This window comes from Balearica regulorum, chromosome 12 (assembly GCF_011004875.1).
Source record: "Balearica regulorum gibbericeps isolate bBalReg1 chromosome 12, bBalReg1.pri, whole genome shotgun sequence".
Lineage (NCBI taxonomy): Eukaryota > Metazoa > Chordata > Aves > Gruiformes > Gruidae > Balearica > Balearica regulorum.
The window spans coordinates 9,364,539-9,381,553 of NC_046195.1; the positions used below are offsets into that span (position 1 = coordinate 9,364,539).

At 34.4% G+C, this 17,015-nt stretch overlaps 1 protein-coding gene across 3 annotated transcripts in view; it reads right to left on the reverse strand.

Annotated features, from left to right (window-relative positions):
• Positions 1 to 1,742: 1,742 nt before the first annotated feature.
• The window catches only part of UNC13C (unc-13 homolog C), a 216,060-nt gene continuing 200,787 nt past the window's right edge, over positions 1,743 to 17,015 (reverse strand). For all 3 annotated transcript variants that reach the window (XM_075764598.1, XM_075764600.1, XM_075764599.1), the window contains 3 exons: positions 4,918 to 5,010; positions 4,060 to 4,219; positions 1,743 to 3,095 (listed from right to left, as the gene is read on the reverse strand). In XM_075764598.1, coding sequence (XP_075620713.1) covers positions 2,810 to 3,095; positions 4,060 to 4,219; positions 4,918 to 5,010 — 539 coding nt within the window. In that variant the 3' untranslated portion in view covers positions 1,743 to 2,809. The remainder of the gene's footprint in view (positions 3,096 to 4,059; positions 4,220 to 4,917; positions 5,011 to 17,015) is intronic.

Consider the following 17,015-nt stretch of genomic DNA (forward strand, 5'->3'; position numbering starts at 1 on the left):
TGTTTGACCTGCTTGTGCTACACCATTGTGTATACTTGCATTTTGATTCATAACACCGTTTAAAACAGCCACGTTGTATAGAGTTAATGTATTTTCCTCTCATCTTCCACATGAGAAATTTTGATGCAGAAAGTAAATATTTCTCTGTTAAAAATAGTGAAATGTTAAAATGTACTGTTTAAAGCTGTAGATTATAAGGGCTTGCTTTCTCAGATTGCCTGATTACTCCTAGTGTCTGCAACTGAGGGAGACCACTAAGAGTTGTAATTGACTTCCTTGACAAGTTCAGCTATTATTCCTTTAGAGGTGAATCTCGGGGATAAATAGTTAAGTGGGTGGTGAATACATAATGCACCAAACTGTATGTCATTTTACAGTGGAATAAATAACTACAGAAAGATATGATAAAATTGCTCCACGTAAAAAAAGAAGCTGTCTACCCCAGCCTTTCTGTTTTTATTCAGAGCTGCAAATGATTTATTGTGGAATATTCTGTGTGTTTTTTCTACAATATTGTTCTATATTGCAGGAACCACTTAATCTTTTGATTATTCCCCTTTTTTATTTGAGACTGAGTCTGCTGATGTTTTCTTAGATTAAATCTTGTTGACTGTTAATAGATTCTGTGTTTTAAGTGTCATCCACTGTAGATGCTTTAGGCTATACCTTGCAGAAATACAGTTAGGAAGCAGTATGACTTGCCATGTACAAACGGAAATTTCTCAGGAGGCAGTATTATACAGACTCAGATAAAATCCTCTTTAATTTTGTTGAAGTTACTGGAGCTATACCTGGATTTTACTTGAAGTATACAACACCACATAAAATACATCTGAAACATTAAAGGCTTGGATTAGTTTCAAGATTGATTGATTTTGGGTCTCTCAATCATTGGGAGAGTTTTGCAAATACTTGCAAATTACATGCAACCTATATTCAGTAAGTATTATTAAAGTTGCATTCTCAGAATTGTTTAAGGAGTCAATGTCTAAATTCATGAACTACTTTTTGAAAGGTGACGTTGTCAGCATTACTTTTCACATGGAGAAATGGCTTTCTGAAGTAATGAGTTAAATGTACCCATCAAAATCTCCCTCTGCCATAATATATTCTGCAATGCATAACTACCAGCAGGATATACGCTAATAAGATAACTTGAGTCCCATCCCCCCGCTATAATCTTAATGAAGTATTGTTAACTCTGTAAAGGCTGTATGGATTTTTCTCTAAATGCCTAAATAAGCTTCTAGCAAATCTATTCTTGTAGTATTTAAGCAAGAGGATTGAGGGTGTTGAAAGATAGCCTTAAAATCTTGTCTAGATATTTCACAAAAGGATAGCCTGGAAAGAGTCTGGTTTACCTATGTGGAGTTGCATACTACATTTTTTAAAAGACTGGCATCAACTTACTAGCTATGTGTCCTCCCTTCCTCTTATTTTTCCCTTAAGCAAAGCTGAAAACTCCAACCTGTGTTATTAGAAACACTTGTAACCAAAACCAAGGATAAATGTGTATTATTACAGAATATTATATAAAGTGCATTAACAAAATGCCTCATTAATCTTAGATTTATAAAAGAGCCAGATGCTAGACACTGGAAATGGTAGTTTGATGTACTATAAAGCTATATTGTAAGCCCCCTGTATGGGCTTCAGATGCACATAAATGCTATAGGTATGTAAATAATATCAAATGACAAAATTACAGGTACTGTCTTCATACTTTATTTTACAATTTCTCACTAAATATATTTACAGGACACGGAGTTTGCTTTAGTGCAATACATAGTAATGTTGCATAAGTAAGTACAAACTGTTGAACTTTTCTAAAAAAAATAAAGGAAATAAAGCACTTAACTGATGTTACAGCTAAGTATGTAACGCAACATTAATAACTCTGAAAATGCTAACAGCATCTTTTCTTTTCATAAACAATTTCTAGAAACAAACCACAAACCGGCATTACATATTCCAAACTACTAACCCTTGTACAGTACCATATCATTTAAAAAAAAGATTTTTAAAAGCTCATATACTGTACTGTATGGCAGTCTTTTTCTACAGATACTGACTTATTCTTTTAATACAAATATGATATTACCGTGGCAGTTTTGAAGAACAAAGTTATCTCAAGATATCAAACATCAGTAACAAACTCTGATAAGCACAGCTTCTTGAGAACTTGCTTTAACAGCATTTCTTCACAGTGATATTTATGAAAGGTTGGAAAAAGATTAGCATAAAATATTTCCATCCTTTTTCAGTTTTTATGCAAAAATCATTATATTGATAATTATAAAATTACAAACACTTTCTATAAGTAACTCCATCTGTAGTAATGATAGAAAAAGTTATTAGTAAGATACCTAAAATGAGGCTTGCATAAAATGATAGTTTGAAGAAAACTAGGTACATCTTTTTAAAAATAATAGTAAGGAGGTAACTTAATTTAGAATAAGCAACACAGTTTAACAGACAACCTATTAGTCAATTAAAAAAGCTAATTATTTATTAATGTTAAAAAACAAAGGAATTGTGATGAGGTGAAATCAACATTTATAAGGATACAATGAAACATTTAATCTTAGATTTGGCACTTCATTGGAACAATTACTTTACCAAAGACCAAAATATGTATAAAAGATATACAGCTCCTTGACATACCTTGCAAATATAGTACATAAGTACTGGCAAACACTGAAAACATAGTTAATTAAACATTCCCACAGATTTGCACATGCATGCACTATTCGGACAACAGCATTGTATCTATGTTATTGGCGGTGACAATCTTGCATTACTTGGGTATTTAGGCCATTTCTTCAGCAGATCTTGTTTCTGTTTTAAGTTTTACAAATTCTTTAGCAACTTCATCATTTGTCCTCTGAGAGAGTATTCTCAGAATTGTCAACCCAGTTTCGTCTACAGAGATGTTTCTCAACAAGGGGTACCAAGATGCACAGCTACCTTTCTCTGCTATGTTTTGCAGCTGAATAACTGTCATTCCTATAATGCGATCTTCCCTAGCAAAGCAGTAATCTTTCACTGAGAGGTGAAGCTCGTAGGCTCCTGGCTTATCTTCATTACTCAAAATGCTGCATGGATTAAAAATATGAATTTAGAACAAGGAGTTCAGTTTAATTCCACTAAGAATAAATGTACTTTAGAAATCTGGTAAAAATAAAAGCGATGGTGGTAGTTTAATTTTTATACTTGAATTTTTTTGCAACAGAATATCATGTAGTTTTAATCCTTCTACACAGTTAACCTCAGGTGCTACCGATGATGTAGCTTCTGTTCCCACTGACCTGAACAGAAACAGGGAGTTCATCATTCCCTCAATATCTGAAATAAACAGTTACCTTTCCTGAGAAGGTACTTAAAATGTTCAACTACTTCCACAACTGCCATAACCACATCTTTAAATCAACTGAAGGAAAAAGAAAATCACTGGCAATGAGCCTCAAAAGTGGCTTTCTGGTCAGACACTGAGCAAGTGAACTGTCCTAGTCAGGGTGGGGGGAGGAAAATGAATCTGTCTCGGTTATGAAAGGGGAGGAGGAGTAAACAGGTGGGAGATGCTGTAAGAAATACTAAATTGAAAACTCCAGTTTAGGTGGAGGTTTCTTATTGCTTTAAGGATTAAATAACAGAGATAACTAATACCAATAACAGAGATAACTAATACCAATAACACATGCACAACCCTTTACATATCTAAATATCTCAACAGCCATAAAGGCCCAGCTATCTAGCAGTAATAATTAATGCTTTAATGATAACTACTTGGGCAAATAGTTTCCTAGCTGTATAAACAGTTATTCCTGTGTTAGGGAAATGAATTGTATGTTTTAACCAGCTTTTGTAAGACTGAAAGCTTAGTGGTCATCATTCATCTTCATATAAAACAAAGATAGAAATTAGTAAATAATTTTGAAGTGGTGACTCTATGGACTCTGCATAGCAGCCTTAGGATTTTTTTCTGTTCTTACCAGTGTAACTGCAAGAAATTCTAAGAAAATATATGTAATATGGGCAATTAACAGACCAAAAACTTACAACTGGAAAGTTTCATTGTATTTTGGTGACCAGGTGTTGCTCTTTGTCTTGGTTCCATGTTTTCTTTTCTTGTCACTTAGGTTAGGACCTAACACGCAAACTTCCACAAATGGCCGGAACATAGCTGTTGTTTGCCAGTTTAGATTATTAATTGCTACAACTATAAAGAAATAAAAGAAATGCAATTAAAATTCCATTTGAAGAGCTCCAATTAATTATCCAGTATGACTTTGTATAGCCAATGAAAGGTGACTTGAGCTTTCCTGCAGAATACCAGTGCCTGGCAAGCCTTGGAGGAGCTTTGCCTGTTCTCTGCCAAGTAAGATGTCTAAGTACTTCCAGTTAAAACAGCAGCAAATATAAACATATTTTACAAATGCTTTATATTAACAGCTCTTTTGTCTGATACCTTCACTTAAAATATCAGCTTACACTAATCTGGGTTTCCTCTGGAATTCAGATTGTGCGTAATAAAGGCATTTTGTTAAAAATGGAACATTTTAAGCCTTGGTGTAGTCATTCACCCAGCTCTGCTACAGCTTTTGGAAGGTTGAATGATATGCAAGCAATTCAGAAGTGTAATTTGGCACATTAGAATGTATAACTCCATGGCTTCATATAATAATTTTTAACTATCTACACAGAGATGTATAGACAGTATTTACCTGCATAATCTGCCGATGTTGAGCAAAGAAAAAGTACGATCCTAATTACCTGAAGCATACTTATAGCTTTACAAGTACTGTAATACTTAACATTTGTTATTTCAGTGTTGGTATGTTTTACTCAGGATGTAGTGCTTGAGAATTTTGGACTTTTTTGTTGATTTCTTTTTAAAATTAGCTATTTGAAACTTACCTTTTACAGTGACTTTATGCTCACCAGTGCCAGGATGTGTAGAGACATCCACCTGTATAGATACCTCGCCCACTGAATTATTAGTGGATTGACCTGAAATAATAAATAATAGGTTAGCACGCTTGGTTTCTCAATACATCAAGAGAAATAGGCAGTGAAAGATTGAGAGTGGTATTTTCTGTCAGAAATTTCTGACATGTATTTCACATTTAAGTGGGAATCAGTTACAGGTTCATAAGTGATTTTGCCATAGAAGCACCTGGCAATTGCAAATGTCTATGTAAAGTGCCTCAGTAAAATAAATTAAAAAAACCCCTTTCATTTGGAACCTTCCATTCTGGTTGTCATTTGTTATTTCCACCCTGAAATGCAGAAGTTGGTCATTTCGTCAAACTGTTTGCACGAGCACCCCAAAATCTCATTACAAGTATGCATTTGGAAAGCTATTCCTCTATTGTTATTGATGAATCCTTTGCTGGGAGTAAAGCTCTGTTAAATCTAAGCAAACTACTAATGTTTGGCACTAGCACAGACACAGGGGTTTAAAAGAAAATAAAGAAGGTTGTAGGGATGGCAGAGGAGCCAGGAACTAAATTTTGAGTTTCTACTGTTGAGCACAAGTGCAGGTTCTAAGTCAATTTGCACATAATGGTTCCATAAAAAGAACTCTGGTATCTATTGAAAGGTCCTTTAATATATCAGCTTATAACAACACAATATAAACAAAATTGGATATGTTTGCTTGTTTAATTGGATGACTGTGAACAGTACGCTCGCTCCCCAGTCTAATCTCCGTGAACAACGTACTAAAGTAAATGACTACCCTTTTACAACTGGCCAGTATGTCTGTGGGTTAGTAGAGGAAAGATTCTCTCTTTTTTCTGTTCATACACAAATTCCTTACCCACTGGTTCCCTATCTGTATATGTGAGGAGAATCAAACTTACTTCAGAAGTTTCCCACCAGCTAATGCAAGAATTAGGGAAGGGGTGCAGAGGAGAGGGGCATCTTTTGTAATAACGCTGGGGAAAATGTTTCAGTGCTGTGTTTTGTTGTGTTTTTTTTTTTTTTTGAATTAATTTATACCCAGAATACATCTATTTTTTCTTTATAGTTTTCTTCTGGATTTCACTATCAGCAGCTTCCTGGAAGTGTGTTCTAGAGTGATGTTTACTGGTTGTGTTGGCATAATCTGTAACTATGTTCTCTACACTGGTTGAACATTGCAAGGTCAATTAAATACTCTTACCCAAGCATTACTGCTTCAGAGAACAAGTTTTTTTTCCTGACACATCAAAATGTGGAAATTCAGTGCTCAATTAACTTGCTCAGAATCCTTGAACACTGTTCTGCATTTTCCAGATGTCAGGTGAGCTTAGCTTGGAATTGTCATGAATCCAATTTCGAAGAGTAGTCAACAGTGTTTTAGCAGAAATCTACAGTGTTGATACCATAATTGGTTATAGCTGCTACTTCTGAATTGCAGGGTGTCTGTACAAATTTTGCTGCTAGATGTATTTCAGCATCAGCCAGAGGGTTTGGACCGCTTCTAACATGTAAATAGGCAATTCGTTAGACATCAAATTTTTAATGACTTGTTTAGTTTCAGTGGCAGCCATTAAACTTCTTGTTGTATTTGGATAATTACTTCAAGCTGTGCTGTATGGGACCTCTAAGTTGCTAAATCACTCTACCTCTTGTTCACAAATAATACATAAATTTTTTAAGAACATGTAGAGAAAGATAGGAATGAAATGGACTAGAAAACCTAAATAAAATCAGTGGAAAAGCTTTGTTTGGAAGAGTAAAACAATGAATTATCTGACTGCACAGGAAAATTAGCTTTTTATTTAGGAAGAGAAAGGAAATTCTCATTTGGTCAAGGTGATATAGTTAAGGATTATTTCCTTCTCTCTTGCAAACGCAGTAATTTTTAGACCATATATCAATGGTAGCATAATATTGACACTGAGTTTCTGCTGCTTGAAATAAATATTTATGAATCTAAAAAAAAAATAATGTTTGGAATGCAAAGTGCTATGTAAAATTTTCTGTCCAAACCCCCAAGATTTTGAAAAAGGCTTCTTTTTCATTATACAAAATTTTTTATACAGTAAATCAGAGTAGAGACTGGAGCTTCTGAAGTGTTAATGTGTCTGGTTCTTTCATATTGTGAAACTGCGCCTTTTCAAATTGTTACATACTGCATGCAATTCAACCTTAACAGGTTCTTTTTCTGATGGTGGACCTTTTTAGGAATGATGCTTTTGATTCCAAATAAAGCTATCTTCGGCTATGAAGTTTGAGTAGAACATACTATAAATCTGAGCCATTACTCTCTTGTTCTGAAAACAGCTGATGTTAAAACGACCCTACATTTCACTATTGCTGAGGAAACTTCCTGCAGCAGCAAATCTCAGACAGCAGAGACTGTTTCTAGTGGAGTCTAGAATATAAGCTTGGTTTCTTTCAGTTAGCGCTCTATCCATCTTGCATTTGCTTTCTCTCTCCCTGTCTCTGACCTGCTCAACAGACTAGAGATATGATTTTAGGACATGTAAGTATTTGCCTATATCAGCTTTTGTTGACATTCGAGAACTATGGCACTTTGTTTTAAAGTCTCTAATTTATTTCTGCTGTTTCGTAGTCTGTCTTGCTACCAGTCCTTGTAAAGTCACAGCAGAAATTAGTTATTCTGATTGCACTATAAGTCCTCTTATCCTACCATGTTTAACAAGTCAATTTAGCTGACAGGAAATACTTAGCTCTGCACTGCAGAGGAGGATTGCACTTTTCTTCCTTTAGTATGGTAATCTAACTCATCAAAGCTTACCAAACTCATGAACAATTCTGCTTTATGTTTGAAAACTTTATGGTTGCTTATCTACTACTGCTTCTGCTCTAAACTCTGCTTTAGATTTTATTTGCCAGGTTATCAAAACCTGATGTGGATCTAGATTCATGGTCTTTTTTTAGCTTGAGCTCCAGAGAACTCAGAAATGTACCACATTCCCCCCTCCTAATGCATGAAGTTATGTGTATCTCTGTGGAGAGAATTGATTCAATTTCTGGAAGCTGGAATCTAGTAAGCAATCTACACAATGTCCAAAGGAGATCAGTGTCTATTCTCAGGTGTTTGAAAACAGAGTTCCTGTTTGTATTTGAAGGGCTTTTGTACTATGTGCAGTTATTACAATGTAAGAATCTATTATTTGCTTTGAAAGGAAAGCACTGACTGTTTATTGAATATATAAAAAAAATATTGTCAGATGTCCTTTACTTGAATTTACTATGTTTTTTTTCTTCAAACGATTATATTCCAGTTTTCCATGCATTCATGGTTCCTTGCATTTTATTGAAGGCTGAAATGACCCCTAGGTTGAGAAAGTAAACATGAATTAACTATTTTACTTTACTCAAAAGAAGCACTTCATTAAACAGAAAAGGAATTTGACATTTACCATGCACCCATCTGACCTTAAATACTAATGTGTTTTGTATCAAACCAATCAGGGCTTATATAATAATAATAAAATAAGATGAGATTTGACAAAAACTTCAGGGTTTTTTGTTTTGTTTTTCTTGGGATTTCATAATTTGCTCATTCATCAGATTCATATTACCATGTTGATATTCTGTATTTCTCCTCTTCTAGTTGGTGTGGATCTATAATAAATGTGAGATTATTCACATTGTTTCTTTTTGCCCTATTTTTTCTCTCTGATTTCCCCAACATCCATACCAAATGGAAATGATTATTTCTTACTGAGTTTTCTTCAGTCTTTCTCTTTATACTTATTTGATCAAGTCTTTCTCTGTATGTCTACACTGCTTCCTTCTAATGTCTAGGATTCTTAATTTGTTCTGGGACTAGACATTCTTTTAAAGACTGTCCCCTTCCTGGACTCTTGTACTTTCTTGACTTTCCCCTCCTCTCATCCAGGCACTCTTAAAGTTGTTCTAAGCGGTGACTTTTGCAGTATTTTTGCTCTAAAGTAGTCAAAGATAATAGCTAGGCTCTGAAACAATCTTTATTAGCTGTATTAAAAGTTCCTAAATCTATGCAGGTTTACCTTTTTTCTCTTTTTTTTTTTTTTTTTTAAACTCTGGCTTTTAGGATTCAGGATTTCAAGACCTTCTTTACCTCTCCGAGGATTAGAAATCTAGTTTAAAGGAAAAACAGCTACCTCCAAACTGATCATCATGCATGACATGACTTCAGTACCTGAGACTTAGAAAAGCTCTCTAAGCACTGTGAGCCAGGCAGTAAAACCAGCTGAACTGGCAACGTTGCCCTGTGGTAACCCTGTCCTTTCCCATTTCCTAGCTAGCTGCTTAAGCATAAATCTGACCACTTATTTAAATACCTGACCTATGCTTTGACCTTGTTTTCTATATAGGACATAAGAATGAAAAAACTGAACAAATATTCAGTGCCCAGTGCTCCAGGAATTCTACAAGCTATGAAAGTGATCTTTTAATTCAGACAAACATTTGTCGTCATCTGATTAATGATGTCAATAAAATACATATATTTCTGGGGTTCATCTGCTAATTTACTAGAAGACAAAAGATCAGGATGACTAATCAAGTTATCTTTCACAGGATCCTGAGGCTCTATTATTTAGAGGAAAATCTTGAGTGCATGTTTTAACATTTTCACTTAATACAAAGAGTAAGCTAAAGCTGAATTGTTGAGCTGGATGTACTAAGCTAAATGATCTCTTCTTGTATGTGTGTTAGAGAAAAGGAAGGCAAGCAGGGAAACCTGCTTTTTAGTAATGATAACTACACTAACTGCAACACATGCTTTGCTTTAAGAAGTTGCTATACAAACTATTGATAATTGTTTTGGGGGATTCTGAGATCCAAGTTCAGTTGGTTGATAACTGACTTTCAGCAACCATTCTTTCACCAGGCTGCCATGAAAAGACTGAAAACGTTTAGAAGGTTTGTATTTGATTAGAAAACATAAATGATTTATCTTAAGGACCATTTGATAAGGTATTAAGGTTGACAGAAGATTCTGCAGCATTTCTAAGCCTCTCAATTTTACAAAGCCACACTATCAAAATACATTCTCTCCTATTTGAATTTGTGTAATGTCAGACAGAGTGATATGAGGAATTCAGAGAGTGTAATATAAAAGCAGAATATTATGGTATGAGATGATGATACTGGTTTGAGTGTCACGGTGGAATCCCCAGTTTAAGGCTTTCCCCTTCATCTCTACCTAGTGTAAGCCATGCTTCAGACGATGATGGCTGGCAATTGCATGACCCCATTGTGGCCCTCTGTTATCTGTAGCCACTTGTCTGTCTATGTGGTAAGAAACCAGGGATAAGCCAGCTTTGATCTGGGAGGGGACTATCCAATTAGCATCATGGAGGGGTGTGTGTGTGTATATATTTATAGTCTAGCATTTTTATATATATATGTAGTGAACATTCCATTGATACCATTAAGAAGTTATTTTTTAAAACTGATGTCATGTAACTGATAGATACCAGTAGTTCGTCCTCATTTTCTTGAAGATTTAAGAGAAAATGTAATATATATAACTTAATTCTAATTTAGGTGCTTTACTATTTCACTTCAGGAGTAACCAAAGAAATTGTCTGTTGTGACAGTCTCTTAAGTGAACATTCTGTAAAAACCTTAGGCTTTACCAGCAGTCTGTTGTGTGGAGTTTTTTTATGTCAACTTTAAAAATATTTATTTTCTGCCACTATTCTGAATGCATTTATTTTGGTATCAGCATGTGCTTGAATACTTCTGAGTTGTATTTCTGCAAGTTTCTTCATTGTTCTTATGGTTTCTGTTATTTGTTACTATGCATTTCTTGTAACTGTACTGATTTCTGCAGTTTATAATGCAGGTCTGTGTTTTTTCTTTCCTGAAATAAGGTTGTGTAACACATGATTGTGACCTCAATTTGAAACCACAGTGGATGAAGCAGGGATTATTTCTGGAGTTAAATTCTGTCTGAAGTATAGGTTATGAGAGAACTGGAAATGCTTTGTAGGACTTAAAGTTCTAATAGAATACAACTACAGCTTTCAAAATATGACAGTTAGTAATACAACAGTTTTAACATGCAAAAGAGCAGAAAAAAAAAATCTTTCCTTCTCCATTTATAAAAATCATTTAGCAGCTTTTATTTTATACAGTCTGATGTCATCTATCTGTGTGCCTGAACTATAGTATGTTTGCTGTATTTGAAGTTAACTGTCAGTTTAGTATTTGAATCTAATTCCATATATTTAAGAAGATAGTGATGTTCTGTTTTGCCTTGTACCATTACAGGTTGCAAAATTGAATTTTGGCTTGACAGTTGAAAAGAATTTCTCTTCATTTTTGATCGTGTAATTTCCTTCCTGTGTTGGTGGCTTCATAAGATGAGTATGGAGTTACTGTTACGATTACTCATTCTCATTAGGTAAATATTTTTCATTCTGCTTATTATATCGTCTTGTTTTTAGATGCTTCTTCCCCTTTTAGCTTTCAGTTGTCCAGCATAAGAACAAAGAAATTCAGTACAAATAGCTGATGTGAAAGAATAGCCTTTTTTGCAGCCATCTAAACATGCAAGTGTAGTATGAGCTCCATGTTGATAGATAGGTATTGATCTTTCTGCTTAAGCAATATAAGCTCTAAAGTCAAGGTAAAAACATATATTGCAGTCCTGCCACTATGGATTGCTATGTCATGTACTTTACAGTAACATTCTCTAATGAGGTTTATAAAATTAAGCTACTATACATGTATAAGAAAAAAAATTTCTCTATTTCCAATAAGTAACCATTTTGCATACAACAGTGGCATTTACTTTGGAGAAATTATTTGGTAATAAATGAGAGCAAATTCAAAACACTGTAATATTTGAGATGATGTCTTTTTATGTAATTTGTTAAAACTAAAATCATATTAATCCAACTGTTATTAGAGTTGATGCTAATGAAATGTAAACATTCACAATACATGCTATAGTTTATGAAGTTACTGAAGATTTAAGGCAGTTGCTAAATTAAATCAAAGCTATAAATATTTAATTTTGATATCCTTTAAATTAAGTAATCTAAAAGGTGAAAGGAAACTTAATTCAATAAAAAGGTGACTGCCAGGCTGAAATTTCTCTCTTTTTTTAGGAATGAATTTTGAGAAGCGTCACTAGGACTGGGCTGAGCTTTGAGTAACAGTAAGTCAAATATACCATAAAGTAGGAAAGCTTTGTACAGTAGGCCAATAGATATGGGATGCAATTTTATTTCAGTGTTCTGAGTCTGTTCCTTCTCTTCTGAAATACAGAAATGAGAGTTTGTTCTTTGGATTTTATAGTTTTTTCTTGATTGTGAAATTGTGGTTGAATTTAGCTCACATTTAGTTAAAATTAGCTTGTCCTGCCTGAACCTAAAATGTGACCTTTTTGTCTAGAGTTGATGAAGGCTGACAACCTGTATAAATACATCAATGTACAAATACATGGTCTTTTGCAGAAACCTTTGATCTTTCCTTGATGATATTCTGTGCTGGCTGGCTGCCATAGAGCTGTTGGCCAGACATGGTGTGTGTTAGCCATACAGCACTGAACCACCAAGTCTTGCAACTGAACAGGTTTTTATAGGTCAGGCTTGGTAGTGTGCTACTGTTCTACAACTGATTCATGCTTGGCACAAGCGTAGTGTGCACAAACAATTGTTTGGTCACAAAAGTTGATGAAAACAATCCATATTATAGTCTGAATTTACGCAGTAAATATTATCTTGCACCTGAACTTAGAGGAGGAAAATCACTTTTACAGTATGAGCTAATGTATATTTATTAGCTGATAAAAGTCCAAAGGAAACAGAATCAGTCGAAATCTGAACCTCAGGGAATCTGCTTGGTCTGCTGATGCTATGAGATTCTCCCTTGGCTGTGTTTTATGTGCTCTTTGAAGAGGTATCAATGATCATATAGTGTGTAAAATACTAGTCACTCAGGCTTTGAAATGCAGTTCTCTTCACTGCATTCAGGTTTTACAAATCCTTTAGGCCTATATCAATGTCTGGTTTGGAGACTCCGAAAGTGATGTGTTTCATGAAATAGTTCTTGGCAGTGCTACCACTAGTGTGTGGTTGAGTAAGAAGAAAAACGCAGATCCAGAAAATGTGCTTACTTCAGGCACTGCAGAATCACCTGGACACCTTCTGATTAATATTAAATGTGAACTTCAGGTAAGCGGAACGAAATTTTGTGAGCAGTTTATAATTCATTGTATGTAAAACTGTGAAAGTTTTCCTACCAAACAATACTGATAATTTATTTGCAAAAGAGAACGCTGCTCTACAGGTTTTACATTTGTGGGTTGGGATTAAAATAGACTAAGTGCTGGCAGGTTGTACTTATTTTTCTGGAAATAAAATTCATTTTTTTATACCAAGGGACAAACATAGGTAATCTTCCCCTTTACTATCATATTGATACCAATGTTAAAATCTGTAAATCATGTAAATCTCAGCAGTATTTGATTTCCAAACAAGCTGAAAGTCCGTGGCAGATCTGGGATAGCACTCAGAGCAGAGACCAACCTCTCTCTCCTCCTGTGCCAGGCAGAAAGACCGATGTTTAAATATGAGAGCATATGACAGAACATAAGCTATGCTGCTAAGTATCCTAATCTGATATCTGTATTGTCTAATAAATAAAGTTAATACAGACAACATTTGTCTTTGATTTTCATAGTGTGGTTGGTTACAGATTTGTTTTCACAACACTGAATGAGGATTGAATTTACAACTTTCATCATATTCCTTTTAAAATGGCAAATCATTATATGGAGGAAAAAACCCAACAAAACAAAAAAAAGCAATATTGTCAGTTATTAAAAAGTTACTGCTAGTTTACACTCAGCATTGTTGTTTACTTATTCAAACACTCTACTCTCTTGAAAACAGTCTTGAGAGTCTGCAGTGGTGCTTTGAAAAGAAAAAAATCATAAGAGTAGTATTATGGCACTTAAATTTATTAGTCCTGACTGTGTGATAATCTGGTTTTAAATCATAGGTCCCTAACAATATAGCCTCCTGATGTATTTGCAAATGGCAATAAGAGCTTAGCTTTCCAGTATTTAGTGTATTGAAACCACCAGGTGAAAAACTATGCATCCTAAATTGCTGTGCTTCCAGGAAACTCTTTAGGAATATTTAGGCACAAATACTAGGAATGAAAACTCTAGGTCAGGCAATCATCCTTGTTTAGAAAAGGTGCAAAAGCATATTCTTGGATAATTTTGGTTATTCCTACTGAACTTGTAGCATGTACGTGGTTACTCAAGCGCCATAACATACACTTTTACATTGCTATTATGCTTTCTAGAGCCGAAGATGTAACTCCACCTCCTCACACCAAAAAAATACATTTTACCCTTCAGGTTTTTAGTAACACTGCAGTTTCATCATGGTGAATGAAAAAGTATCTTACCTGTGCTTAAAATTAAGCCTGATTATTGTCTGATTCTAGTAGTCATTACAGGAAAACTGAGCATCCTAGAGATAATAAAGAACATTATCTAACTTCTGCAATGTTGTCATGGAACCTGAAAATTTTGATTTAAAAAAAAAAGCTAACACTTTTGCTTTCATGTAGCTGAGGCTCTGAATTTGCAAGGGATATGTAAATTGATTTAGAAATTGCTGTTGAAACTATTTGTTCAAGATATAACATCTGTTGAAGAGACTTGAGAATAATCAGAAAGTAAGAATGTATGAGGATTTTTTTTAATAATGTGTTTTCAGGTGACTAACAAGTGAAGGTTGTCAGTTAAATAGTTACTTCAGACCAAAAGAACTTGTCAACTGTTTGTAGACACGTTCTTCTGTTGGCAAAAGTCCTTGAAGACAAGCCTAGAAAACTGTTATTTATTTCTTACTGTGATGTGTATGGGTGACTCGTAAATTCCAGTTCACGGTCTTTGCAGAATTAGGAACATGGAAGTATCACTAACATTCCCTCTAATCATGTTAAGTTCTGTTAGCAAATAACTGGTGTCTACCTTCTAAACAGTTATTTCTGAGTAATTTGCATTTAAAAAATTTTTTTTTGAGTTTTCAGATCCTTTAAGAGTAAAGGGTTGAGATCAAAATTATGTCATGGTAATACTAACTTCATAAGTTAAAATAAGATTCATAAGCTAAAAAGAAGTAATGAACAAAAAAGGGAAGATTAGTTTTTGAAATGAAAATTTTATCTACATAGTTGCTATTGAATATGCTATTTTCTTTAAATTTAAAGTATTCTTTTTTCCATTACTTCGAGTTTAATTACATCCAACTGTCTATCGATTATGGATTGGTTACATGTACAAATCTGAGGGCAGATATAAATCTACTTCAGAGAAAGTTTCTGATTTGCAAACAGGGTTACTTTAAATGCTAATAATACTGCTACAGTTGTGAGGCTGGAGGTCATAATGAGGTTTGTAGTTCTTTTAAGTGAGACATTAAAGGATGATGAAAAGCTATGAGTCACTTTTCCTTAACTTTCATTCCCAGTGGCTACACTTCTGATAATACCTGGTGTGCAAATATACGCATGCTAATGTGTGCACAGAAATGAACACACACCTCAGGCTGAAATCATGATGAAAATCAGAACGTTCAAGTTTGTGGTTCAGGACTTATAATGGATCTTTGCTTATGGCTACAACCTGGATATTTTTTTTTCTCCTGAGGTTACAATGAAAGTATGCATAAGGAAAAGCAAAATATACTAGTAATTAATAATTTTCTGCCTAAATTAATATCTTTTTTGAAAGGGGGGGGGAAAGAATCTATTCCTTAATATATTAGAGTTTTATAGCAATTTTCTCACTTGAAATGTATGAATTATTAACAGAGATCCTCAGTCTAATATCTAAGCTGACTAGGAAAGCATTCCTTGGCATTAATCTTGGGGCAAGCTGCAAAACTAATGTTTCATGCTTTTTATACTGTGAATAACATACTGTACTTCAGAGGTACAAGCAATTGATTTCAGCTTAACCGTCCAATTAAAACTTTGCTGATTCTCATGAATTGGGAGCAAGGTAATTCTTTATAGATCAGCAAATTGTATTCCTTCCCAATGACAGTAAGTGGTGGACAGGCTACTTTTACAAAGATCCATTATATTAAAAATCTAGTATAGATTACAATAATGCAAAAATTTGCAGTTTCTAGAATGAAGAAACTGTTCAGCTTGGAATATAATGTACATTGTCTATATAAAGCAGTTCCTGTATGTACTGTAGAAGAAAACTGTCCTACGTTGGTAAGAAAAATGGTAAGAAATAGCTGCTTTCTGAAAATAGATGGAATCTTTGGCTAAAAATATAACCCTGAACTCTTGCTCTTTTACTGAAACCATGGAAAGTCCTCTTCTGAAATACACCATTAACGAATGGTATATATATATATTTTAAATGAAGAGGTCTTTGTGTTTCAATTTTTGGGTGGCACTACACCAAAATTCTAGAGCAGGAAGTTGCTTCAGTGTTGCTGATGTCCAGATTCAAAGTACACCTAATTATGATGGTCTTGCACATTCTCTGCCTTGGTTTGCTTTTGGGAAAGTATCAAAATTTTGATAAGTGGTCATAAAAAATGATGTGACATTTTCAGCAGGATTGCTTTGAATTTGAATTCTGAAATGCACAAAGGAAAAAAATTTAGACAGGGAAAATAATGCTGTATTTTAGCCAACAGAAACCTTCTATTCCTTGTGAATCCACAGATGACCTGCTGGCAGAAGTAGTGTGGGTTTTGTAATGTGGAATCAGTGTGCTATGTTAAGGACATGTTCCTCACAATTTATTGTTCTTAATCCCAAAAGGAAACATTAAGGGCTATATCATGCTTTTTGCAGTTATTTGTCATTAATAATCTCCAGCTTTGAAAGTATCTAGAGCTGCCAGTGTACTCTATGAATTTACTCTGTTTCTGCAATTATAATATGTGCTCTCTGGTATGGCCTCTACAACCCTGTTGGTGCGGAGTGCTCTCTAAATAACCTTGACATTCAGTGTTGATATAGAGCTATGGGACCTATTCTTTGTGTAAAGTGACAAGCTGATAAATGCA